The 27,854-nt window shown below is 43.3% G+C and overlaps 1 protein-coding gene across 3 annotated transcripts; it reads left to right on the top strand.

Moving 5' to 3' along the window:
* Window positions 1-1,822: 1,822 nt before the first annotated feature.
* Window positions 1,823-26,022, top strand: PIAS2 (protein inhibitor of activated STAT 2). Of its 3 annotated transcripts, XM_019471850.1 has the most exons (14): window positions 1,823-2,294; window positions 6,217-6,301; window positions 6,914-6,964; window positions 7,091-7,181; window positions 11,513-11,647; window positions 15,094-15,199; window positions 15,653-15,726; window positions 16,623-16,783; window positions 17,397-17,530; window positions 17,977-18,164; window positions 20,424-20,563; window positions 21,048-21,106; window positions 22,374-22,411; window positions 24,097-26,022. In XM_019471850.1, exons 1-14 carry the CDS (start codon window positions 1,823-1,825, stop codon window positions 24,277-24,279), a joined length of 1,917 nt encoding a protein of 638 aa, XP_019327395.1. In that variant the 3' UTR covers window positions 24,280-26,022. The 3 variants fall into 3 exon arrangements, with proteins under 3 accessions (XP_019327395.1, XP_009276705.1, XP_009276704.1); XM_009278430.2 differs by lacking the exon at window positions 21,048-21,106 and having other exon boundaries at window positions 17,977-18,148; window positions 24,123-26,022; XM_009278429.1 differs by lacking the exon at window positions 21,048-21,106 and having other exon boundaries at window positions 17,977-18,148.
* Window positions 26,023-27,854: the final 1,832 nt, after the last annotated feature.

The raw sequence follows: 27,854 nt of genomic DNA, 5'->3' as shown, positions 1-27,854 counted from the left end.
GTTAGGGTGAGCCACTCAGTGCCTCACGTGACACTGCTTTCACTGGCGATTGCATCCGTGGTGCATTTATAGATGGGGTGTTGGGGGAATACCAGTTTGAAGACTGCTGGGTTAGCTCCCTGACAGCTACTTGATAGAAGCATCACCGTATCCAAACTGACCGTCTGGAAATGTTGAAATTCAGAAATAGGATAACCTTGTCCCCTCAATAATGAGGAAAGGCTGTGCCTGATAAGAGTACTACCATAGTATTTTAGACGGTTGTTTTGATATGCATGAATAATGTGGCCCTTGAAAAGGCAGGTCCTGGCTGCTTGCTCCTGCTGTCTTGTAATGGCACAAGTTCAGTTTTCCTCTGGCTCAATTCCCTGATCTGTCTTACTGTAAAAACAATTTTCTCAACATTAAGGAGAGAATAGGGAGCAAGCAGCTGGGGACGCAGGGGGAGTTCAGTTTTTTTTTGGTGGCTGACCGTGTGGTTGTAGCATAGTTGTGTTAAAACTTTAGTTGAGATCAGATCTATGTTAGAATACGTGGGTGTAAACTCTGTAACTGTATAGTAAGGAGTAGGGAAGGTAAACCCAAAACATTGTGTTTTGAGTTGTATCCCTTCTGAAATCAGTGCCCAAAGCTTTAAATGTTGTATATTGGACTACTATTTAAAAGTCAACAATGCACTATTGAACTGTTGTTTTTAAAAACATCTTTTATGATCCCAGATGTCTACTACTTCATACCTTCTGTTAGGGCCTTCATCTCCCAGTCCTTGAGTCTGGAGCTGGTACGGTGCAGCAGAACAAACTAAAGTCAGACGTTCTTTCATCTTTAAAACTTAACCTCCTTGTTACGGTGGAAGAGTCCCACAGAAATAGGAAGGAAGTTACTTAGAAGAATTCTGGACAATTTTATACCTCTCTGAAAAGAGAGCTTGCTCACAAAAATGTGAGATGATGCACCTATGCTAAGTTACTCATTTGTAGTAATGGGGGGGAGAAGATTGCTTCCTCTTGCGTAGTGGGCTTTTTTATTTCTTTTTTTTTTTAAATGATATTCTTTCTGTTTATGAACTTCATAGTTCAATCCTCAGTCTTCCACAACTAACTCTGATAACCAAGTAAATAGTATTGTTTCCTTTGAAGAGATTTTTGTGTCCCACGATACCAGAATGTGATACAAAAAGGACAGGAAGTTTTCTGTGATATTCTGGAAGAATCAATGGCATTGGTTAAACAGTTTGTTAGTATGATATAATGTAGCTTTTTAAAAAAGTGTCCACCTTGCTGTGCCATCCTTTCAAGAGTGAAACCTGATGTGCCTGTCTTGTCTCTGTTTATGTGTGCATTTAACATGCTGCACAAAATAAAGGATGTTTCAGAATAAACTGTGCAGAACAGTTGCTTATTTTATTTCTTAAAATGTGTTGGAAGACAGGTGATAATACTGATTTGTCTGATTATTTTTTTTTTTGTCATGAAGTGAGACAGATTTTATATTAGAGCTTATGCTTCTGTCTGAATTTAAGATCGCACTGCATGGGTTGCATTAAGATTATTTTTTTGTTGTTGTTGCTATTTTTGAGTGTGAAAACAATTAGAAGTCTTTGAAATCAAAAACACAACCAAACTCAACCTTCACCCTGGACACTTTGTTTCTTCGCTTTAAACTGACTATACTCTTGCGTTGGGTAAGGGTATGGGTAGTATCTAAGCTGACAGGTGTAAAACTGGAATGATGGAAGTTCAGATGCTTCACCATGCTCCTCAGAAAGGCCTGCTTGGGGCACTGTTGGTTCACCTGTGCTCATCTCTTTTCTTTCTAGAATATGGTATCAAGTTTTCGTGTTTCTGAACTGCAAGTGTTGTTGGGGTTTGCTGGACGTAATAAAAGCGGGCGGAAACATGACCTCCTGATGAGGGCACTGCACTTACTGAAGAGTGGCTGCAGTCCAGCAGTTCAGATAAAAATCCGAGAACTCTATAGGCGTCGGTACCCAAGGACGATTGAAGGACTTTCGGACTTATCGGCTATAAAACCTGCGGTTTTCAATTTGGACAGTAGTTCCTCTCCTGTCGAGCCTGACCTGGCTGTTGCTGGCATTCACCCGCTCCCTTCTACTTCGGTCACGCCTCAGTCTCCTTCCTCGCCTGTCAGTTCTGTGCTCCTCCAAGACACTAAGCCCCACTTTGAGATGCAGCAGCCATCCCCTCCGATTCCACCCGTTCATCCCGATGTTCAGCTGAAAAGCCTGCCTTTTTACGATGTGCTTGATGTGCTCATAAAACCTACAAGTCTAGGTAAGTGTTTAATGGCTCTGCAGGTTTAATTAATGAAATAGGTGTTGCTCATGACAGTACTAAGTCCAGACTTCAATTGCTTTTTGCAGCTGGGGAAAAGCAGAAAGTCCCTTCCCTTCTTATCGCAGAACGGTTTGGGTTGGAGGGGACCTCTAAAGGCCATCTAGTCCAATCCCCCTGCCATGAGCAGGGACATCTTCAACTAGATCAGGTCGCTAAAGCCCCGTCCAGCCTGACCTGGAATGTTTCCAGGGATGGGGCATCCACCCCCTCTCTGGGCAACCTGGGCCAGTGCTTCACCACCCTCAGCGTAAAACATTTCTTCCTTCTATCTAGTCTGAATCTCCCCTCTTTTAGTTTAAAGCCATTCCCCCTTGTCCTGTCGCAACAGGCCCTGCTAAAAAGTCTGTCCCCATCTTTCTTCTAAGCCCCCTTTAAGTACTGAAAGGCTGCAATAAGGTCTCCCCAAAGCCTTCTCTTCTCCAGGCTGGACAACCCCAACTCTCTCAGCCTGTCCTCATAGGAGAGGTGTTCTTATTTCTACTCTTGCTCTCTCTTCACCACCTGTCCCCAAAAGTGCCAAGCTATACTTCAGAAAATAGTGTTCTCTTCTGTAAATATTATATGATTAAAGATCTTTGTTTTTTGAATATTAAATAGTGGAGTAGAATAGTTCAGTTGGAAGGTACCTACAGTGATCATCAAACTGCCTGACCACTTCAGGGCTGACCAAAAGTTAAAGAATAATAGTTAAGGGCATTGTCCAAATGCCTCTTAAATACTGACAGGCTTGGGGCATCAACCACCTCTCTAGGAAGCCTGGTCCAGTGTTTGACCACCCTCTTGGTAAAGAAATGTTTTTTAATATCTAGTCTGAACCTCCCGTGGAGTTACTTTTGGCTGAAAGATTTGGACCTGAAGTCTGTCTGGTACAAATGGGGAACACCTCTGTCGGGGCCAACAGGAAAAGGATTGCAGCGTCAGTAATTAATAAGTTGCAACAAAATAAGGAGAACAAGTTCACTGGTTTGTTAGTTTGCATTTATCTCACTGCAACAATTCTGCAGGTTCTGGCATCTGGCACTGAAATAGATACTTTGTGCAAAGAATGTTCAGTGTTGTACTCAGTTTAGTGAAGGTTTCTCAGCCTACCGGTTGTTGCCATACGCTATGTTAAAATGTAGAGTGGACCTTTGTCTTCCAAATAACCTGAAGTCTCAGCTTAGCTTCCTCAAATGCCTCCCTCTTAAACATATTTAATTATTTGGAAATATGTTGTTTTCTGTCTTGAAATTCAACCTGTCTTAATTTACATGGTAGAAAATGTTCCCTAACTATTTAAAATATTTAAGAGGATGCAAACAGCTTGAAAAATGCTGAAGTGTTTCTAAACAATATTATTAATTTCTTAACTGATAATAGAGCCTTTCTAGGCTGTGACTTATGCCTCAGTGAGGCACATACTGATCGTTGGTCATCCTCCAGCACCTAAAGCAGCAAACATTACTAACGAGCTTTATTTACAATGCCTGTGGTCCCTTCCATTTGTGTGTAGTGACACCCTGTTAGAGAAGAGTTTAATATCAAACCCGTGTATTAGGACAATAGCTGCTGTGGTGTTGGACAGCTCTATGGCTCATGCTGCCATTACCTTTACAGAGATAATCTGTCAGTGCCACGATGTCCTGGCTAACTCCTGCTCATGTTCACTGTGTGCAGTAGCTGAGCATCTTAACTAGCTTCCTGAATTATTCTGTATTATGGGACAACTGTTGGCTCATAGTTAACCAGACTAGGTTGCCAGCCACATCGTCACCCTGTCCCATATAATGCAGTGTGTGCTCTGCATTATATTTCTGCTGTGCAGTTACCTTTTGTTTCCTGGTCAGTGATATCTAGAGGTGATATGCTAGAAATTTCCCCAACAGCTGGAAATTGATCTTTTTTTCTGAAAGGAAGATGCTTCCTTAGGGGTGTCACCATGTTATAGCTAGAGCTGCACGTAAATTCCTCTTTCCTTTGAAGACTGTAGGCTCTTTGTTGCATGTTGCCCAGTTTTCATAGGAGTGAGGATTATCTAGTCCTGTAACGTTTGGGTTCTCTTAGGACGTGGGTGAGGGGGAGATTAATTTAACTGAGTACTTGCTTGTATAGGAGTGAGGATTATCTAGTCCTGTAACATTTGGGTTCTCTTAGGACATGGGTGAGGGGGAGAAGATTAATTTAACTGAGTACTTGCTTGCCTTCAAACTCTTTCCAGAGCACAGTACCTGAAGGTGGCAGCAGCCAGAGCTACAACTCAGATCTGTGTGAGGAGGAGTAGGGAAATGAGATGTGAGGAATGGCTTGATGGGGAAATAATGGGCCTTTCTGATGTTAGAAGGATACAAACGTTGGCTGAAAATCACTCTTAACATGGATTCACAAGCAAATTTGGAAATGAGGCTTTATCTAATATTTTTAGATTGATATGGATAGCTTATAGTCCCAGTTAGTAGACTCGGGTCACTGGGACATGGAACAAAGAAAGTTTTTTGTGTTTGAGAATTAAGGATTCGGAAACCAAATAGGTCAGAGAGCTAAAAGTATAGTCTGCTTCACTGCGACTCTTTAAAAGGGGTGAGCGTAGGTATTCTTTTGCACTAATATGAGAACGCAAGAGCAGGTGTAGGTGTGGGGTTTAGTTTTAACCCACGCTCAATTCAATAACAAAATATTTCCATGATCTCTTTTACATGTGCTCAAGTATTATTTTAAAATGTAAAATGTTGTCTATGGGGGGTGTGTGTGTGCGTGTATGTGCACAATGTAGCTGTTTTGAATTGTTTGAGGAACTTGGTGTGTGTGTTTGCTCTACCTGGGTTTTATTTTGTGCTTGTGTCCTTCTTGTGTGTGTTTTCTGGGCATAGAGATCATCTTCTCTGAATGTCACAGTGTACAAGACAGTCTAGCTCTTCCAAATTTGCCTGGTTTAGTTGTGCTATTTTTGCATTTGTCCTCCTTGCTGGTTACTTTAAACTGTTGGACAAGTCCAATCTACGTTTATTTTCAGGTCAAGATTTCTAACTTCTCAAGTCGAAAGAAAGTAGAAAAATAACATGTGCATACTAGGAACCCTTAATACTAAAATATTACTGCTTCCCATCACTGACAGACAAGTAGGTTTCTGATATGAAAGTTGTGTGTTTTGTGCATACTAGGAACCCTTAATACTAAAATATTACTGCTTCCCATCACTGACAGACAAGTAGGTTTCTGATATGTTGTGTGTTTTGTTTTGTGTGTCGTCCCCCCCCCCCCAAAATTATTCTGCGGGGCGGTCCCGAGGGGCGTTCTGGCATATATTTTTAATCCATCCACACTAATTGTAGCATTTTCTCCCCCCCCCCCCCCCCCAAATGCTACTGCTGGGCAGTTCCCAGACATGCAGTCTAGCTGGCTTCTCTGGTGTTAGGGGTTGTGCTCCCTCCCTTCCTCCCCAAAGGCTTAATTACCTTTAGCTGTTTCTGAATTGAGTAATTTTCCAGCTGTCCATTAATAACTTCTGGTGCGTGTTCTCTTCTTGTAGCGCATTCAAATAGCTGTAAACATCTTCTCCGTGGTACTCTCTTCGTCAGGTATCCAGTGTTATATTTTGTTGTGTGTTTGTTTGAACCTTTCTCCCTTGGGAGAAAGGACTGTAACGCAGCTTGCCAAGCTTCTTTCGTACTGAAGTGTAATGTGATATTAAGCCATCTGAATATAGTTGAATGAATGATTTGTTCCATTGCTTTCCTGTTGACAGTTCCATGTAGTTCAACCACAGTTTGATTATATGAAGTGACTTATGCCTCGTTCCAGGAAAAACTCAATTGCAGATCCTGTTTTAATCAATGACTTTAATCACCATGGTTAAACCTCTTTTGTGTCTCTCTTTTTCTAGTACAGAGCAGTATTCAGAAGTTCCAAGAGAAGTTTTTTATCTTTGCTTTAACACCTCAGCAGGTCAGAGAAATCTGTATTTCCAGGTAAGAAGTAAGAGCGTGGCATAGCGTAGGTAAACTTTGGCAAAATTTCAGGAGAAAGTATGGGGTTTTTGGTTCATTTTATGCATCGCATAAGCTTGCAGATGCAGAGTGATAATCCTCACCAAAGTTATGCTGAGTTTATCTGTGCACAGAATTCATGTGCAGTTGGGGTAAATCCTGTGCCACTAAAGAGTTAACAATTACTCAGTTCCAAATAATTGTGACTATTTAGAGAGGCGGTAAGCTTTTCTTCCCTGCCTGTTTCCTGGCTGCAGGAATGGAGGCTGCTTTTATCTTCTGCCCCAGGGGTCACGTTGTTGTAAGACCTATGGTGTAAGCCAAGAGAATTCATGGGTTTTTTTCCTCTCTGGCAACTTCATACTTTATTGTTACTATAAACTCTTGACAGAGGATGCTGATCCTAAAGTCCTGCTTAACTTGCAGTAGCTAAGCAGGGGTGTCGCTTGTAAGACTCGTTCACAGCTCAATAAAAGAAAAATAAGAGCAAGGTTTAGTGCTGTTGCGGCAGGCGTGCCAGTTCTTTGTGCATATGACTGGAATATGAGACCTGCCGTCTAAATGGGTACTTCTCTTTCTTTTTCGTTGTCACAGGGACTTCTTGCCAGGGGGCAGGAGAGATTACACAGTCCAAGTTCAGCTAAGGTACCTTTTTCATAGTGTTCTCTTATGACTTCTTAACTGGCTAATGTAACGTAAGTCTAGATGTTTGTGGGGACGTATGAATGTGGTGACACTTGAAAATGACGCTTTCTCTTTTTGGGGATATAGGTTATGCCTAGCAGAGACAAGCTGCCCTCAAGAAGATAATTACCCTAATAGTTTGTGTATTAAAGTAAATGGGAAGCTGTTTCCGTTGCCGGTAAGCTTGTTTGTACGCATTTGTGGCTTCTTTGTGACTTTGTGGTGTGTGTGTTTTTTCTGTAATGTTAGCTTGCTAAAACAATCAAGCTGTTTATTGTTACCACTCAAATTTCTTTAGTAACTAATGTTAGGCATATGGTTTGTACATTTGCTGTGTGAGAGAGCCGTTACTACTGTTAATCGTGTTACAGCCACTGCATGGATTAATTGTGTTTTAGCCACCAACAGCAAACCAAACCAGCGTCTGCATGGGGAATCCTCCTCACAGGTCTTCAAACTGAGTTTATTTGCCTTGATTGGTAGTAGCCCTCGCTTGTTTGGGCTATCTCTATTTGTGATTGGCTTGAGTTCCTTCTTGTTACGAGGGAACTTACAAGTTTGTACGCTGCTCTGCATCTGTCTGGTTAGAGCAGAATTCATTGCGGGGATGAAGAACAGACAGGTTTTAGGGTTCCTAGCATTTGGTGATACTGGAACAGAACAGCGTTGGCAGTCGTACACTTTACTGGTGTCTGATGTTGCAAATGTTAGCACGTAGGCAGGGTCACCTCAAGGCTTGAATATACACAAAAAGGGAAAAGCACTGAAAAATCTCTGCAATGGGTATCTCTGTACAGTAGAACAGAGAGAAACCCTTACGCAACCCATTCTGAATAGTTCTGGAAGCTATAGAAGATGGAAATAGTAGTAGTACAGAGGGTGGTTTGTTTTTTTTTTTTTAGCAGTAGGTTTGGAAAAATGCTGTGTGGAGAGAGGAAGTCCGAAACCTCTTTTTCAGAATGTTTGTCACCTTCTTGCTGTGTCAGATGTGTTGTCCTGTACCCTCCCTCCTGCCATACGCAACCGTGACTGCTTTTTTGGCCTCTACTCAGCTTAAATGAGACTCTGTAGCTTGTCTTCCCCCTACTTCTTTAACCATTGCATCACTGTTCTTCTATCTGTCTTCAGTGTGTAAGAGAATTTCTTTCATATGTTTTCTGGTCAGTATTTTCTGCAAATGCCAGTTATGTTCTCTGTGATAATCTTGCAGGATTTTCTCCTTTCTTCTGCAGATTGTCTTCCTTTCTTTAAGCAACCCACCAAAAGAATTGGGTCTCATGTTATCCTGTGGACATCAATGTCTGCTGGTTCTCAGTCTTGCTAATATAGCTTACGCCCCGCTATGCTGTGTTACGCTATCCATTTTGTGTGTAACATACGTCACAGTCGTAGCAAAAATTGTTTGTAATCTTGGATTCTTGCTTTGCTTTAGATCTAAACCCTGCAGGTTCTTCCTGCACGTCATAAGATGACTCTTTAATCTGTTCAGCAGAAACTTTAGGTGAGAAAGTGAATAAATGACTACTGTCTCGGCAACTTCCTTTCCTCTCCTCCTTTAGTATGAGCTGAATGACAAATATAGTCTCAGTCCGAGTGCTCCTGCAAACATTTTCTTGTTGATTTGGTCGCTGTCTGCATCCCTCTGGCGGTTCCTTTCTGTTGCAGGAAATGTAAGGTAACTTCTTTGCCTCAAAGACCGCTATTGTCTAACTCAGTAGTGTTGGTGTTAGGTAATTAATCAGTGATAGCAGCCTCTGTTGCCAACTTGTACAATTCTTAAGTGAGTACTGTTCTGTCATTCCCTGGTGTAGCAGTTCATGCCTCCGCAGATGTCTGTAAACTATTCCTGGTCCTTGTCTGCCGTCCTTACCAGAAACTTCAGAGAAATGCTGCCAGGGTGCCAGTACTGCTTCAGGTTGTGCCAACTCATGTTAACACGATGTTTTCTTGTATTCCTACAACTATCTGTGCCTTCCTCTTACAGTGTTGGTTCTGACTTAAAAGGAGTAGAGCCTTGCATGCTGGTGTCTTGGCACGTAACAAGGATTTTATACATAAAGCACTGCAGCAGGTGGTTCTCCTGTTGACTTCTCTTGTAGGCAAGGCAAAACGCGGAAGTCCAAAAAGGTAATTTGCTTTTCTTCTCAGGGAACCTCCATAGACCACTGCAGGTCTCTTTCAAAGGACAAAATCCAATATGTCAGGGCAGGTTGGAAATAGCCAGATCGAAGAGCAATCGTACTTTCTGTTGATAGATTTTTCTGGCTATAGCAGATTCCACCTGCTTTGACTAATACGGTTCTTGCAAGAAGCGTGGGAGACAGACCCAAATAACGTTGGCACTTGCTAGCCACTAGAATTGGCAGCCTAACTAAACAGTGCTAGACCGTGCTGGTTGTGATAGGCAAGCAGAGTGCTCTTTACTGAAGTCCTGGAAGGCTAGGAAGGGAAGGTTTTAAAGTGTTCTAGGAGCACAGAATTAAATCTGAGCTCGAGGTCATTGCTCTGTGGAAGAAAACATCAAAAGCTTGACTGAAACGAAGCACGTGAGCTGCAGAGTCTGTCTCTGAAAGAGAAAAAAAAATTGAGAAATATAAGAGAGCTTGCATCCTTGCTCTCTTGAAAGCAAGGCAGCTTCATTTTAGGTTGGAGACCAGCTGGATTATTGTGGCTGGTACAGTATGTGTGGAAATACCCTCCTAAATATTGCAGGGATGGTGTGTTTGTCCACACAAGCTCACTACAAAGTCACCACGGTAGAGAAAGGCGTACTACAGCAAAGCAACTGGGATGTATACTCTGTAAATGGCTGCAGCTGTTAGGTCTGATTAAAGAAATGGCAAATCGTTCATTCTTTTAAATGGGAAACTGTCAGCAGTCCCCATACATTTGCTGCCTCCATGTTCTGCGATAAAGCACGCGTGGTAAGGTTCCTTATAGCTACTGGGTCACTCTCCACCTGGGGTGAGAACCATTTTAGAGAGAGTTCTTCAGCAATTGCCGTCTGCTGCTCTGGCCTGGCAGACCTGCCTGGAGATGCTCCGAGTCCCTATTCTGCCACTGCGAGCGAGAGTCCTGTCTGAAATTAATAAAGGGCAGTGGCGAGGCACAGCCAGGGCTTGGTTGTCAGGCGAAACGTATGGACTAGTAACGGAGCTGCTTTGGAAACCTAGGAAATGATGTGACAACTATCGAGTCCTCCTTGGATTAAAGGCAGTGATTATCCTATGGTATTCTTGGCTAGTGGAAGAGGCTGTTTATTTCTGTTTTTTTGTTTTCAGACTCAGCGACTTTCAAAGTAACTCTTTTTCCAAGTACTAGGCTGTGAATGTGTGTTTCTCTGGGTAAAAAAATACGTGTGTTTTTTCCAGCCAAGTACTAGGCTGTGAATGTGTGTTTCTCTGGGTAAAAAAAATACGCGTGTGTGTTTTCCAGCATATCCTTTCTGGGAGAGTTTCTTGTATAGAACAACACTGTCTTGAACTAAGTGAAATCTGGCAGTCAGTTCTGTGCAAGACGCAGGGCTGCAATCTCTTATTGGCATCCTTCTGGTGCAGGATGAGTTTTTGAGACGAGTGGACTGCAGGCAGCCTGTGTGAGCTCAAAACGGAGATTCTCAGCGTTCCTGTTACAGACTGGCTTGCTTTCGTAGCGACAGACGCAGGATGAGATGAATAAGCTGCAGTTAGGCCGTGTGCTCCTTCACGTGGCATGAGTACTTTCTGCTCACGGTATGCTGGAGAGTATGTGCTTGCCTAGAAGCAAAAGGGAACAGGATGGCTCCTGATTCAATGCGCGAACATCATATAGGAAATAAAACTACAGAGAAAAGCAGTCTAGGTTACGAAATTTTTCAAAGCTGAGCAAACAATACCTAGTTTATTTTGTTTCTGCAGACAACAGCAAAGCCGATTAGCTCTTAAATACAGCTGATATTCCACGCGCAGCTCTTCTTCAGGGGCCTTGGCAGAGTACAGATAACAGCCCGTTGCTAATGGGGCTAGGTGTAGTTGATACGGGGCAAAGCAGACGCCAAGGAGATGTGGAGCTCTTGGAACAAGACTTTATTGTTTCTTAAATAGAATCAATGAAGTGTGTTCCGGGTGTGAAACACTGAATTAACTCTTCGTGGCTTGCTGTGTTTGTCACTAAGGCTGTATCCTTGCGATGTTCCGCTCTCTTTCAGTGGGGTGGGGGGGGAAAAAAGCACAAAGCATCAACATGACTTTTTACTCTTCCAGTGAACTTACCTGGACCAAAACTGCGTTCTCTTCCCCCTCTTCAGCACTTCTGTAAAACCACTTAAAAAGTGCTTTAAAATTGTGGTTGACTTATGGTATTAGACTGTCAAAGACTGATATTTCTCAGAGTAAGTGTTGAATTTAGTCTCCAGCCTAGAGAGCGTCTAGGTTTACCTGCTTCCCATAGATCTGTTTAAACCTAACAAGTCTGTTTCGGAGTACAGCGGGGAGACTTGGTAACACTTTCCTTGTCCTTTTCTTCCCACAGGGATATGCTCCACCGCCAAAAAATGGAATTGAACAGAAGCGACCTGGGCGCCCCTTGAATATAACATCTCTAGTTAGGCTGTCATCAGCAGTGCCAAACCAGATCTCCATTTCCTGGGCTTCTGAAATTGGAAAGGTAAACTGTACGTTCTGTAGGATGTGGGAAGTTGTCTAAATAACCTCATCTAGCATTCCTTCTGTGTTTAGTATTAAGCGGCTGAACTTATTATCACTGCCAGGAAACGAAGTTTGCTCTAGAAGTATGGTAGTCTACAGTAACGTACGTAAAACGTGCATACAGGTGGCAAAGACTTCCTTACACAATTCACATCAGAAAGCCTGCTGTTAGGGGTTGCCTGAAACGCGTGTCAAAAATGCCAAAATCTTTTTGTCGTGTAAATAGTACAAACCAGTTCAGACACGACAAAATAACACTTCCCATTATCTGTTGTAACTGTCCCTTGGAGAAGGCTTTTTAAACTGACCAGATGTGCCAAGGCCATGGGGGTGGATACATGCCTTTGTTTTCGAGGTTTTTGTATTTTCTAACCAAGTAATACTAAGTAGTTTTGCAAAAGCAATTTTTATTTTGTAGGAAGAACTGGTTAATGGATATTTCCATCTCCATTGTTTTGAGATTCCTTTTTTACATTGAAATGGCCTCTCTGTGAGTTGATTTAAAATTGTACTTGCAAATAAACCAAAACAGGGGCGGGATTTCCAGCTCAGAAAGCTCTTAGATGGCAGGTTGCTGGGAAGGGTTTACTGGGGAGGTGTCAGGCTGCTGGTGTCATAGAATCACAGAATGACACCTCCCCAGTAAACCCTTCCCAGCAACCTGCCATCTAAGAGCTTTCTGAGCTGGAAATCCCGCCCCTGTTTTGGTTTATTTGCAAGTACAATTTTAAATCGACTCACAGAGAGGCCATTTCAATGTAAAAAAGGAATCTCAAAACAATGGAGATGGAAATATCCATTAACCAGTTCTTCCTACAAAATAAAAATTGCCTGTCGCTACAGGCCCTGCTAAAAAGTCTGTCCCCATCTTTTTTATAAGCCCCCTTTAAGTACTGAAAGGCCGCAATAAGGTCTCCCCAGAGCCTTCTCTTCTCCAGGCTGAACAACTCCAACTCTCTCAGCCTGTCCTCAGAGCAGAGGTGTTCCATCCCCCTGACCATTTTCGTGACCCTCTTCTGGACCTGCTCCAACAGGTCCGTGTCTTTCTTATGCCGAGGGCTCCAGAGCTGGACGCAGTACTCCAGGTGGGGTCTCATCAGAGCAGAGGGGCAGAATCCCCTCCCTCAACCTGCTGGCCACGCTGCTTTGGATGCAGCCCAGGATACAATTGGCCTTCTGGGCTGCGAGCGCACGTGGCCGGCTCATGTCCAGCTTTTCATCAACTAGTACCCCCAAGTCTGTTTCTGGGCTTGATGGATCTCAAACGTGCTTGGTTGGACCATACTTGTGTGGTGTGTGTGTGTTCGTAATGCAGGATATCCTGAGCAGTGTGTGTGTTCTTACAAATGAAGAGTATTCTGGAAGTTTGTGTGACTTGAGGGAGAAGTGACTCAGTGTGGGGAAGGATGGAGAGCGGGGTGTGTGTGTGTGTGGAATTGAAGCCTCTTCGTAATGCAATTCTAAACTTCATGGAAAGCTGCAGTGGGGGAAAAGCATGCTAGACTTCAGGTGGCAGGAGATAAAGGGGGTGGTGACTGAAATGTGATACCTGTTGCTTTCTAGTGTCTGCGGTCATTGATCATAGTTGAAAAGGAATTAGCTTTTAAAATGGCTGCGTGGCCGTTTAGAAATCCCCCTATGGATTTACTAAGGAAAGAAAGGGAGAGCGTGAGGAATTTCTGAACTCTTCCTAGGTTTAAATAGCTGTTGCAGCAGCTCTTTTGGCTATTAGTAAATCAAGAACCTACTTATTCCTCTGTCTGTGACTAGTTGTGTAAATCCTTCTGGATTCAACTATCAAAGTAGCTTACCTCTTTTTTTTCTTCAAAATCTGTGGACCAGAGACACCACATGTTTCAAAGTGAGACTCCAGTATAAGCTTTTATACACTAATTAAAATTAAAAAAAAAAAAGAAATTGGAGAGAAAGCTAATGTTCAGAAAATAAATGAAGGGCAGTGCTGACAGCAAAGTTGTGTGGGTTTTTTTTTACTTCTAAAACAGAGGTGGAGGGAAAGATCTAAGCCGTTGCTTCCCAATGATAAAGCGCAGGAATCTTGAGATGACTGCGGTGTTGCGTGTGGTCTTGGTCTCTCCCACCGACCCCTGCTTTCTTCCTCCCCCGTGCCTGCCAAAACATATTCTCATGGAAGCAGACGAATTGGAGGTTGTCCCAGCATTCCCCCTTGCCCTGAGAGGTAAAGCGGGTTCTCTGGTTTAATGCTGCTGCTCTGCTCTAAGTATCAGAACTCGCGTAGCAGCCGCTGCTATTCATCCTCTAAATGAGACCCTTGGGCACCGTCTGGAGTGTCGGCGGGCTCACATGGCAAGGCCTTATTGGCATGTACTTGACTGATAGTGGAGGACTTCTGAGCAAAGGAGGCATTAATCCCACAGAGGTGGTCAGACTTGAGCCCGTAGAATTCTTGCGGTAGGCAATAAAGAGTGCAATGTATGGTCGTTCTTTAAGGGGGGGGAAAAAAAAAGTAATTCCATTTTTCGTAGTGGTTTCCCATGCATTTAGATAACTTTATCTGCTCATCTAGGTAAGAGCTGGTTTTCCTATAGGTGGTAAAGGAGGAGCAGGGCAGTAGGTGCTCTTGTTTAAACTTCTTGTGCAGTACCCAGACAGTATAGGAGCCGTAAGAAGGTGGCTGGCAGGGAGTGGAAATAAGAGATCGCAGGTTGTGTTTGTTATACAGATGAAACCATTGTTATTCTGCAGTAGTGGGGCTTGCAGAATTTTCTTCTCATTAGTGACCTTGAGGAGAGAGTGAACGCTGAATGAAGGCAGCTGGCAGGCGGTGTGAGTTAGGGAGGAGTAGTAAATGCTAGGGAACGTGGCCAGCCTCAGGGGAGTGGATATGGTGTAATGAGGCTTGGCTTCAAAGCGGAGCAAGCTGAAGAAAAGGTACAAAGGAATTGGTGCTGCTGGGTGCCGTTTGAAGGGGTTGTGTTTGCACCCGAAAAAGCATTCATCTTTTCTTTTGTCATGGGATTGTCTTTGAGCTCCCCGCTAACAGATTGACCCTGAAAAAAGGGAAGGGTTTAGGAGACAAACGTGAGAAGCTCTGAAAGACTGCATGTGTGAGAAGGTGTGTCAGCACTCTAAATCATCCTTCCAAGAAAAGAGCCCAGATTGTCTCTTGGTTGCGGGGTGGTTGTTCTTACTTAAGTCACAACTGGAGTAGGACAATTGGACTCGGTTGGCAGGAGAATTCTGGCAGAGTATTGGACTCTTTCACAGTAACGAAGTTGTCTGTCAATGCTTTTTCTAACTATTAAGCAAAAAATCGGCGCGTTTTTGTTTTTACTGTGTGCTACAACTAGTGTAAATAGCAATCTGTTGTCATAGTGGAAGTACTGTATGAAAGCCATATTTAATCTTTAATCACTCTTTTTGTAGAATTACTCCATGTCTGTGTATCTCGTTCGTCAGCTCACTTCAGCTATGCTTTTGCAGAGGTTAAAAATGAAAGGTATCAGGAACCCCGATCATTCCAGAGCACTAAGTAAGTCAAATTAATTTACCTGTCTGTACTTTCTGAGGGTGGTCGGTGGTTCTTTAAAACTAGAACTGGTGATACTCAGGGGATTTGCAGCACTTGGAAAAGAAAGTCCATGCCCAGAGTATGAAAGCTTCCCTTTGCTGTCGCTGAGGCATCGTGCACTTTTTCAGTGAAGCTCCCTGAGCCGGTAGGGGGTATAGGGGAGATTATCTATCTATCTATCTATCTATCTATCTATCTATCTATCTATCTATCTATCTCACAATCTTGTGATGCACAGTGTTTGCCAGTTGCTTATAAATAGTGAAACTATTGTTGTTTGATATTGCTATGAACTAGTTTGCGAGACGCTTAATTTTTTTTAGACAGCTGGAAATAAAGTACATGTCCTGGCGAATCAAGATTAGCATTTTAAATAATGATGCCTGTGTATAACTTCTGAATTTATTTTAATAGTTAAAGAAAAACTAACTGCAGATCCCGATAGTGAGATTGCCACGACCAGTCTGCGGGTATCTCTGATGTGTCCTGTAAGTACAGCTGGAAATTACCGTATGCAGATTTGTCTAGTCATCTTCAGTGCAGAGCTGGGCTGCTTTTAGAAGGCCCCGCTTTAAAAACTTAACTGGCTTTTGGTTTATACTGATTCGTTAATATAAAACAGCGGGGAGAAGGGCGCATCTACAACCACCTGATTGTAGCAGCATTCAACCAACTATGATTTAGAACTGTGAATGCTTCGGCTGTAATGCAGTCAGAATCAAGTTGCTACTCGCGTGTGTGTAGTGAGGCCTTTAGAAGGAATCGTCTTGTTGTATATTGAGGTGTTGAGACTAACTGGGCGGGGTGACAGAATAATTAAGGGGCACAGTGATAAATAAAACTTCAGATCTCCTTATCTCGGTGGTATTGCTTATACTGCCAGCTACTATAACAAAGAAATCGATCACCGTGTAACAAGGTAACGCTGCCTTGGGGTTTCTCTTCCCAGGTAGAAACTGGCCTTGTGTTGGTGACTGGTCTGTTCGGGCCAATGTTAAAATGGGTGTAATGCCATTCCGAGTCTAACCTAACTGGAGCTCTCAAAAACGCTTGAAGTATGTGGCTAAAAGAAAATGATAGAGGAGGTGCTTCAGTAGGTCTCTTAATAAAAACAGAATCCTAGGAATAACATTGATGCAGGTCCATTGGAAATGTTTCTGACTGTCTTCAACTTGGTGAAGACTTTGAGGATGGCTTTATTGTCGCTTTAAGCGCGCTGTACGTGCTTTGATAGGGTGGGTTTGCCTGCAGCGACCTTAGTACTGGGCACCTCTGTAGTGAGAAGAGACAGTTACTTCACCGACTGCCTCTGATTTCATTGTTAGCCATCCAGGCCTACTTCACTGTCTTCTGTTCTGACGGTCTTTAAATGCATCTCCTGCAGCTGGGAAAAATGAGACTGACAATCCCATGCCGGGCTGTTACTTGCACACACCTGCAATGTTTTGATGCTGCTCTTTATCTTCAAATGAATGAAAAGAAGCCTACCTGGATCTGCCCTGTCTGTGACAAAAAGGCAGCTTATGAGAGCCTAATATTAGATGGGTAAGAGACTGGGTTTGCAGATTACACAATTACTTAAAATTTTTCATGATGTACTTGATAGCATGAAATGGCTAAACCTCGAGTCACAAAAGTAGCTATTTTCTTTCTCAAAATACTTTAGAACTGGGAGGAACCATTAGACTCCGTTAGTTTCTATTCCCGTGTTAGGAACTACGTAAGTTTATCTCCTAACTGCATCATCAAACTCCCGAGCCTCAGTATTATTTCCTCTGGAGAAATCCAAATGTGACCTCTAAGGACAGGTCTCCCTTTTACGTGACCCCATCTCTGAAGCTATTAACTTTAAAATTTAACTTTAACTCACAAACAAGCGTCAAACTTGATTCAAAGGCCGATGGTTTCCCATCCTGTACAGAAATCTATGAATTGCAGTAATGTTGGAGTGGAATATGGGTAGGTTGGGATACTCTTTCGGGTTTTGATGTCTGCGAAGGCTGTAACTACAGGCTCCCAGGTAAGATGAACTAGGGGAGAGTACACGCAGTGGGTCAAAGGTGATCATAATTAGCTTTTCAACTGTGTCTCCTTTTCACTCAGGAGAAAAAAATGTTACTTGGAATCAAAAATGAAACTACTCGACTTTATTTTTCAGGCTCTTTATGGAAATCCTTAACGAATGTTCAGATGTGGATGAGATCAAGTTCCAAGAAGATGGCTCCTGGTGCCCCATGAGGCCAAAGAAAGAAGCTGTGAAAGTCTCAAGTCCACAGTGCACCAAAATAGAAAGTACGTCCGTCCGGGTACTGGCTGCAAACCGACAGAAAGTCTTGGAGACTTGGTTGTAGCTTGGACAATGTGTGTGGATGCTGATGTTTGTTTTGTGGGGGGCTTAATACTTCTAACCTTCTTGTCACTTAAACTAAAGAGAAAGGGTTATACCTCTAAAAGTGTGCGTTTTGGGGCTTTGTCTTTGCTCTTTATAATAGCAGTTAAGAAAACGAAAGGTTGCTCTTTTTTAGGTCCTTAAACTGAAAAGTGAAGATTAAAGCTTGTGCTTTAATATTCTGAGCGTGATACAGAATACTAATAAAACAGTTCCTGGGCCATAACGTTCTCTGTAGTGGCCGGGAAGATGAGGTAAAACAGGATTTGAGTTCCTGGTTCTGTTGCAAATAGAAACTGCTGATGTCAACAGCCTTTAAAAACCAGTGACGTCTTATTTTCTTGTTTAGGTTCCAGTGTTGTTAGCAAACCGTGCGCTGTGACGGTGGCCAATGAGGTAAACAAGAAGAAAGTTGACGTTATTGACTTGACAATAGAAAGCTCTTCCGATGAAGAGGAAGATCCTCCTGCCAAAAGGAAGTGCATATTTATGTCTGAAACGCAAGGAAGCCCAACCAAAGGGTTTGTCAATTTTAAAGTTAGTTGTTATTCTGTAATGTCTCAGATAAACTGACGTGTAGACAAATGGATTTGTAATCTCTCTTCGGGATCCAGCTCCACACTTCCAGAGGAGAATTTCTAGGCCTCTCCTTGCAGAAGGTTGTATTGATACAGTACCTTTGTACAGGCAAAACACTATTAAATAGTTTTACATCTCACAAAAGACTTGCGCTGACTGTTGCTGTGTTTGCAGGGATATTTCTCCATAGAAAAGGAAGCTGATTAAGCTAATGGACAGGATTCTCCTGAGAAAGCAGGTTATGCCAAGTGGAGGAGCTTTGTGTTCTTGCTAAGCTAGTGTCATCTTAAAGGCTTTTCTCTCGCTGCCTGTTATACCCTTTATCCAATCTGCCCTGGTGCCCAGGGAACCAGGCTGTGTCACCTGTTTCATCCATCCTGTCAGTCTTGGAAGGGAGGCGCTTTGCTGTTGTGAATCGAGACAAGCTTTTCCTCCATCTCTGTTAAACTCTGGAATGTCTCGGACACTGCTGTTGGCCATGGTTATCAGTCAGTCCTGCACCTTGGTTAGCACAACCGACGACTTCCCAAGTCCTCTGTCAACTGCTCCATCTTTGTGGTCGTGCCTGACTTCGGCGGCAGGCTTAACCAGCTTCTTTACTGTTGTGCCGCCTTCTGTCTGCCCCAATCTGTGCAACTCGGCCACAGTTACTGTTTGTGGCTTCCATAAAGTTCTTGCTCTTGGCCCGTAGGGTGCTGGAGACCTGCAGGGAGAGAGGGGCACTGGTTAGGCTCACCGGCAGTCACTGCTCCACAAGACTATTCCGAGCATCAGCTTTTAGTAATGGCTTATTAGCCAGTGTTGGTGCATGCATGAGGTGTGCGTCTGTGTCCCTCAGCGTAGTGGCTGATGTCCTGTACTGAAATAATAGTAATAAAACCAAACCCCTTCTGTTTTGCCAGCTCTTGAAGTAACGAGCAGGTGTACTGTGTCTCTAGTCCACAGGAACGTGTGGTCTTTGGTGAGCAAATAGTTGGTCATGTTCAACAACTTTCAGCAGTGATACTGAAATGCTGTTGCTTTTTGTGAGGATTGTGGAGGAGTTCTTCTGCAAGAGATTCTGTTCCTTATTTTTATAAGAAAAAATAGCTACCAATACACCTCTTAATGAAGTTTCAGAAGGCAGCAAGACTTCCTTCCGTGCTCCTGTGTCTGGGATGGCTACCTGCAACCATAATTGTAGAAGGACTGAGTTTTCTTGTCTGTCTGTGACCAATGTCTTTTCCTTACTGTTTGGGTATGGAAGTGGCATGTTTTCATTCTTCAAATCCAAGTCAAAGCTAGGCTTTTGGGGAACAGCTTATCTCCCGTAAACAACGTTGCCTGAATGCTAGTTTTGGCAAAACTGTGGGGTGCCTTCCCGTAAGCAGAAGGAACACAGGCTGAAGTGTAAGAGGTGCTTGAGAAGGGAGGCTCTGAAATCCAAGCTTCCAAAATCAGAAGTAACATAAATGCATCAATGCAGCAGTCGGGGGAGGAAGACGTGAGTGGGTAACACTCATGGCTGGTGGGCTGGAGGGAGGGATGCAGAGCAGCTGGGATGCAGGACTCTCGGTGTTTTCACCTGCCTTGGAGTTTATGAAATGTTTTATGCACGTGGCTGGTGCCTGAATGCCTGCGGTGTCATCTTTAACCGTGCCACAAAGTAATCGGGCAGAAGGTGGGGATGCAGAAGGCTTTTAACTGGCTGCATGCTCCTGGAGAGCTGAACTCGGCTTGGGCTCAGGCTGTGAGGAAAGGTGGGCTTGATATTTAACTCCCACGTGTGTAATCTGTGTTCCAGGGGCTGAATAATGGTCAGTCGCGCCCTTGGCCTGACAGGTTAGCACCGAGGAACAGTTATGTGGAGAAACTGAAACGAGTGCTCTCCTCCTGGCTCTGGCTACCTGCGCATCCCTCCCAGGGTGCCCCACAGATGCAGATGTCCATTTCTGTCTCTGAGTGGTAGACTGTTATAAGTGACTCCAGCACTGTACTTTGTTTTAATGCCAACTTGCTCTTACGTCACAGCTGCTGTTGAGAGCCAAGATACGGTCATGTTATTACGAAGACTGTTATGAAAGAGGAAATTAGAGTGGAATACTGTGTAGTGAGTAGCCACGCTACAGTTGTGTTGTAACATAGTGACCTTGTGAATGAGAGTGCACAGCGGTGCTTAACTTCTCTTCTGTAACTAACGGCCAGGTTGTTTGTAATTTCCCGTGCTGTTTAAAACAGGGTTCTCATGTATCAGCCATCTACTGTCAGAGTGCCCAGCGTGACAACGGTCGATGCTGCTGCTATTCCTCCTTCATTAACAGACTACCCAGTACCATTCCATCACCCACCGATATCCAGTATTTCGTCAGACTTGCCAGGTAGGCGGTGGCTATTTTTCATGTGTATTCTGACAGCCTTATTAATTTGCGGGGTGGGTAAAAATTGGAGAATTGTTCAACTTTTTTTTTTAACGAAACAAGACTATGTGCAGTATTGCAGTGATGTGATGTCTAGACAAGTCCAGTACAGGCTGTCTTTCCAGTTTCAGATTGCACTTCGCAACAGTGATGCGAAAAACGTTGCTTCTGGGGTACAAATGGGCACTTTGGAACGGCAGCCAGAAACACTTCTCGCTATATTCAGTTAGACTTTGTGTAAACGTCCAGCTGTTACGTGTTGTAGATGCGAGGGAGAGTAGCTGCTTATTTAAGTTACAGATGTGTGATGGCACTGACTCATCCCAACCCTAGATGTAGAGATATTCTGCTAGCTGATTCTAGTGGTGCTCTGTCTAGACTGTATGAAAAAGGTTAAGGTGAGCTACAATTTGTAAGCTGACCTCTATTGACTTTCTTTACCTAGACATACCCTAAATGCCTATGATGTATTCTTCAACACTGCTGCTAAATATCAGACAAAAGGTGGGGATACTGATTGTTTTCTACCCTGGCTCCTTGAAAAGAACACTGTATTATAGGGACTCGGGGGGTTCTTTTTGCCGGCTGTAATGAACCCAGAGCCCAGGAAATGGTGACTTGTGGTGACAGGTGTCACACTGGCCTCCTGTACTTCCCTCTTCCCGCCGCTCCATTTGCCTGTCTCCATTTCTCCCCTGCAACATCTCTGGGTTTTTTCCTCTTCTTTCAGCACCAGTTTGGCAATGGGATGGATATCATTCCCCTTGTTTCTCTGTCCATTTTGGTTCCCTTAACTGCTCCCTCCCTCCATTTCTCCCTTGTTAAGAAATTGGTTGTCTTCCCAAATTGGAGAATAAGCTGAGAGAATGGAAGTCTAGCACTCCTGTCCATCTCTATCAACTGAAGTTCTAGAACGTACAAGAACGAAAGAAGCTGTCAATTCTGTAAAAGCAGCTGAGCATAAATCTCCTTCAAAATTTTTCTCTAACGGAGAAGAGGAGGAGAGATGCCACTGGCCAGAGCAGATTTGGAGGTGAGGGAAGAGGGAGGGAGTAAGTTTACCATTTCTTTCTGTTGACATAGCAAACACAAGGCCAATATTTAGAAACAAAACAAAAAAGGCTGTAATTTCTCATTGGTTTCATAATTTTGAACATCTTGCCCTAAATGCTTACACGCTAATGGTGTATAAGATGGACGCTAGTTGTCACTGCTCTTAGAGGATATACGTTGAACTACTTGTAGTTTCCTCTTCTTCATTCCTTTTATTTGTCTAGACACAAAACGGGGATGATATTAGAAATGTTTCCTTATTGGCTGCCCGTGGGTGGAGGAAGAGACCTGCTGCTTGTTTTTGGACTTGTGCATGTTGTGACTTTACTTCATTCCAGCATCTTTAATGTGATGACACTCTTCATGTCCCAGTTTGGCCGAGTCAGGTACAATACGCAGTGAAACTTGCATTATGAACCAACAGCTCCAAATGGCAACCTCCATCTAAGCAACCACATTGAACCACCCTGCAATATCCAGTGAATAATACATCATTATGTCATTCTCATTCTTAAAAAGAGCCACTTCTACTAGATAACTCGTTTTGCTGCTGCCTGAAGTAGTCGTTGGGAGTGGTGTCACAGTGGTATTATTCCATTTAGAAACTGTGTAACAATTGCAAAATCTGTTCTACGACCACAAAAAAAAAGTTCCTTAAATTTGTGGTGTATGAATAAAAGAGAGACTCATCAATTTATTATCCTTCTCTTCTTTCTAGGTCTGGATTTTCTTTCACTAATCCCAGTTGATTCACAGGTATGTTTCTGAACTGCTACGGGGTTAATTTCCAAGTCTGGTTTTTGTGACATCCCGCTCGAGTAACTGTCAGGGTGCTGTCATCATCCATACCATGTTTGCAGTCCACTTGCTTAGACCTAACCACAGACCAGGAAAATCCATTTTCCCAACCAGAGGTGGTGATGAAGGCGCATTGAGGGAGGATTCCGTTTAGCCTCACTATGATAAATCCAGGCATGGAAACTCGCTCTTAAGTGGTAGTTTGCCTTTCTAAAGCGGGTACTTGCACAGCACTAACTTGAATACACCCATCACGTACTTGACGCTCTTAGTTCATACTGTGTATCCATAGGCCAGATTAAGCTCTGTAAATATACCTCACTGATTGCTGTTGCTGTTGGCTTTGATATTAGCAGAAGATTAAGTTTTAAAGGAAATATCTTCATTGATTTGATGGGCACGTGTCTGAACACTTTTACAATAAATCCCTCCGTGTAACACCTAAACCCCATTGGCTTTGGATTACATGGAAATTTTGTAGGTCGAAAGTAACTAGGCGGTGCCTTTCCTTCCCTGGAAACTTAAACTTTACACAGTTAGGGAGAGTGACTCTTACTGTAACTAGATTCTTACACAGACAGACTACAGCCTTGAAATGTGGGGGGAATATTGGCTCCCTAACTAAGACGAGAGGATCTGAAGCAGACCCTCTGTTTCACCTCTCTGTCACTAGAAGACAACAGCGATAGGACGCTACCGTAGAGTTGACTTTCTGGTGCCTTAAAACCGAAGGATGAACCTCCTCCTCTTCTTTCCACTTACTGCATCTTGCAATACTCTGTGCCTGACCTTCAGATCTGAACTGCCAAAAGTGGGAATAACAGACTTTTGTTCATGTGGGAGACTGGAAGCAGGTGTGCTGCTATGAAGTGCCCGCTTTGGACAGTTCAAACAGTTCAGGCTCAGTTCCAAACATATGCCCAAGATTGGAATCCATGGCATAAGAGAAAGTAAGATGTGTTGAACAACATACGTGTGTGTGTGCACGTGCACAGGGGATGTCTTTTATTACCCTCTCCTCTGACACCTGGCAGCCTTGTTCTGTTTCTAAATGCTTAAAAGGTTTAGCTCTGCTTTGAGAACGCCTGTCTTCCATTTCAGGAAATTTAAAACAACTTTAGTAATTTTTCTTAATCAGACTTGATCAGGGCTCATTTATCACTGCTAAAATGTTTAGAGCCCTGCATGTATCATTGCAGGTATGTACTATGAAAATGTTGATTAGTACAGCTGCTGCCATCTGAGGGGATGGAATTATTCTAACCCCCATCGAAGGAGCAAAAAGCATTCTGCTATACCTTTTGTGACGAAAGGAGCCTGAAATACCCCCCTCCAAATGCTGAGGGGGGTTTTTTTGTGATCATCATGCAGTCATGACTGTTTCTTAATGCGCTAGTAAATGCTCAAGCTAACCAGTTAGTAAGAAAAAAAAAAAAATGGGGAGGATGAGAGAGAAGGGCTCGTGGCTACCATCTCTGCTTGCTTCTGCGCTGGTCTGCGGAACTCCGGTTCTTGCTATGCATGTGTTAATGAGGTTCTGCTAGTAATGTGTTTTGTGCTTGTTGTAGGGAAGATGTATCTTCAGAGCATACATTTCCCTCGTGCAGTTAGTCTCTTCATTCTTCATTGTTTGTTTCAAGCAGTACTGTCCTCCTATGTTTTTGGATAGTCTCACCTCAACCTTAACAAGCAGCACGCCTGGCAGCATCATCACATCAACCAGTCACCACGAGAGCAGCACGCACGTTAGCTCCTCCAGCAGGAGCGAGACAGGAGTGATAACCAGCAGCGGAGGCAGCGCTCCCGACATCATCTCACTGGACTGAACCAAGGGGCGAGCATGGGACTCCAGGAGAAACTGCGCAGAGCTGCTGCTTGTGTCTCTGGAACTTCAGCATCTTGGAAGTCATTCTGATATTTATTGGGAGGATTTGCCTTCTGGAAAATCGAGTCAATTCATCTACGCTAGGAACAGAAGTGATAGAATATTTTGTTTTGTTTTCCTTGCTCATTAAATAGCTGGTATAGAAAAGGCCCCTTCAGAACATGCTTTTATGCTTTCGGCTTGTTCTGGGGAAACTGACTTTTTGTTGCTGGGTGGATTCCACAAATGGTTTTTAATTCTGTTGTAAAACGCAGCAATAATGTAAAAACAAACAAAAACTTTTTTTAATAAAAAAGGCACTTAACCACTCTAGAAGAACAACAACCTGGACAAAGGTGCAGAAGTGTTTGCATTGGTGAACTTTTAATATTTTTCACTGGGGCCTGTAATAAACTTCACTTAAGATAACAGAGCTTTGTGAAATAGCCATGACTTGGGGATGTAGGGGAAGCCTCTGTAAATGGGAATTCCCCCCCTGCCTGCCCCCATTTCATGTTTTTCACAAACGCAACAAAATCCAAAGCTGTGACTTCTTCCTCTCACTGTTCTTCAGGCTGGAGAGGGGACAAACTATCTATGCAAACCCTGCATCACACAATCTCTGTGCTGTCATGTCAGAATTAGGGCACCTCCCTGCCACCAAAACCTCCGAACTATGCCCAGTGGAGGTATAGTTGAATTTCTGGTTTGATAACTTTAAGAGGTGATGGGGGAAAAAAAGCCTTTAAACTCAAATTTAGGTTATAAAGTCCTTGGTGGCCCTCTTTGGAACTGCTACCCCTCACCAGATGACCAAGTGAAGTGCATGCTTTTGATGGCAGCTGTTAGGAGACAAAATAGGAATTACTGTCCCCAGTGCAGGATTATTTTCTAGGACCTCTTGCTCCTGGCTTCTCTTACTTCAGTAACCAGTGTATTCTGCTTGGGAATACCGCAGTCTGACTTGCCACAGGGGAGGCTTGGCTTTTTGGAAGCTAAAAGCTGCACAGTGTTCCCACCTAACTGGAATTATGTGTTTAGGGCTTGATGATGCTTCGTCCCACGTTACATGGCCTCCTAATCACGGCTTTTCTAATTCCATGGGAATAACTCCCTCCTGTTTTACTCCTGTGATGAATCTGCTGCTTTGCTGTGTGTATGCAGTGTCTCCCCACACACCTCTAAGGATAACCTCAGCAGTACTGTATGTGGAAGAGGTCACAGACCAGGAAAATCAAGTCATGTCCATAGAGCTGGAATAATGGGTATTGTCTATATATGTTGACATAGCAGCTTTCCCAAGTGTTGTGTTTCTGTTGAGTAGCTGTATTTGAGATTATTCCTTCCCTGATGACCAGCTTTCACTTTTTCCTAGTTTTGTGTTCTTTTTTCTTATTTCTTTAGTCAGATGTCTGGTGCTTTTTGCCTTCCAGTACTGTTACACTATTTGAACGAAGTACACGGATAAGAAATGTTGAAGCAGGATGTATTGTAACTCTTGTCTGCCCTGTACTCCCACCTTTAATGCTGCATTACTCTTCCTCACTGCCTTTTTTGTATCATCTTTCACAGCAGTCTTCAATTCACATGTTGGTCTTAATACTGCATCCAATCTTTCTTCTCCTTTCCTTATCTGTCAAATTTTTTGTACCTGTTAAGGATCAGTTTTTAGCATGATTTATTTCCAATAAAGCCATGCTACTCATGAAGTTTTTTTTTTTCCTAATGGCCTGCGGCAGATCAGTGCTTTCTGCATCACAGTTGCACAGTGACTTGAACTATAAATAGAGTGTGGAGAGAGGTTCCAGAGTCATTCCAAATAAAGTGTTTAAAACTGGTATCTGTTGCTGAAGGTGCTGTTTGTACTCTTAATGCCAAACTGAAGTGCGATTCGGGCAATTGCTGAACTGGCAGAAGGGCTAGAAACATCTCGCATATATGTCAGAAAAGTTAAGTAAGGGTGAGTGCCATTTTTGGGGCATGTGCTCTAAACCATTCATGGTATTATAAAATACAGCTGGAATTTTGTTAAGAAACTGCTAACAGGGCACAATAATTATCAGGGCCATTCATGGTATTATAAAATACAGCTGGAATTTTGTTCATTATTGTGCCCTGTTAGCAGTTACTTATCAGGGCTGAGGTACAGCTGTGTTCTCCAGCTGTTTTGGGCAGGAGTTTTGCAGCTGCATTTGGCTTTAAACCTTCTAGACCCAGGACAGCAGTGTCAAATGCAAACTTCAGGCATTTGCACCTTACCCGTTTAAGGAGAGAGCTAGATTGTCGCAGGCTGTGGTGGGAGGCAAGTGTTCCGGTGAAGAATGTAGTTTTCCTGCAATGCTGGTGTACACACAGTAGGTAATTACTAGGCTTGTGTAATGCCTAAATCCTTTAATTGACTTCGTGGATGATGCGTATCAAGGGGGTGGAGTACTGCAGTGCAGTCATGTCACCCATTTGATACGCCTTCTTCCGTGAGACAACAAAAGAATTCACTTAAGCGGTGGTGGGTGGAGAGGGGACTCGGGGTTGCAACTTAATTGAGGCCCAGACCACTCTAGCCCTGCTCTAAGCAAACCCGTCCCTTGTAGCTAGATGAGGTTTTGGGTTATTTTTCCTTCAACAAGTTCTAAAATGCATCAGAATGTCTATCCAAGAACTTCCAACAAGAGAAAAATCTTGAAGAAAAGGTTAGATGACTTCTTACCTCTTTGTTTCCGCTATGGAAGTAGCTGGTTACTGCTCTGAGCGGACTATATCAGATACCTTCAAACCAACTGTGGAAGGAAAGTAAAGCTCATGAGAGACTAATACAAAGTTCCTCTACTGCGCAGATAATCAGCGTCCAATGAAAGCCACGCTGCAAGAACCAGCCCTTTTTTTCCCCACCCATCCATTTGCTACATCTTTGTCTCCATTTTCTGGGAGCGAGCTAGCTGCTAAAATACTAGTTACAGAAAGGCTATACCTATACACCGGAAGACTATTAGCCAGAGCTGGCTTCTGGCTGTCAAACTTCCAGGTCAGATAAAGCTGCCTGAAACAATCGTGAGCCATGTAGGCAGGACTTTGCTGCCCAACAATACAGCACCAGCCCCAGGAGGTTCTGCACCTGTCCAGCAGCAAGAACTCAGGCATTTCCAACATTAGTGGGGATTTTCTATATCTGCCTTTAAATCTAGGTGCTGGATGCTAGAAAGCTTACCTGTAACCGCAAGCCTTTCACTCTCAGTCTTCAAGAGCGCCGAGGACTCAAGTTTGGAAATGAAAGAATGCATCTTCTGGCTGAGAGGACAAAGCCTGATGGTTCAACAAGAATTTCTGCAAGAGCGACAACGAAGGGAGCTGCTTCCTAGGTTGAAAGACAATTGCAGATTAGGCAAACTGTAAAGAACGCCATTAAAGTCCTAGGCAACTGATTTTTTATTTTAAATGTGTATTTTTGACACAGGCATCAGTGACCCCAGACAAGATACAGGCAACAACAATCCTGTAAGTCAAACTAGCACATCATTTTTCTTTCTTTTTTTTTTTTTC

Source organism: Aptenodytes forsteri, unplaced genomic scaffold (genome assembly GCF_000699145.1).
Source record: "Aptenodytes forsteri isolate BGI_AS27 unplaced genomic scaffold, ASM69914v1 Scaffold178, whole genome shotgun sequence".
Lineage (NCBI taxonomy): Eukaryota > Metazoa > Chordata > Aves > Sphenisciformes > Spheniscidae > Aptenodytes > Aptenodytes forsteri.
The sequence above is the reverse complement of the archived record's forward strand: the minus strand, read 5'-3'. Positions and strand labels throughout refer to the sequence as shown.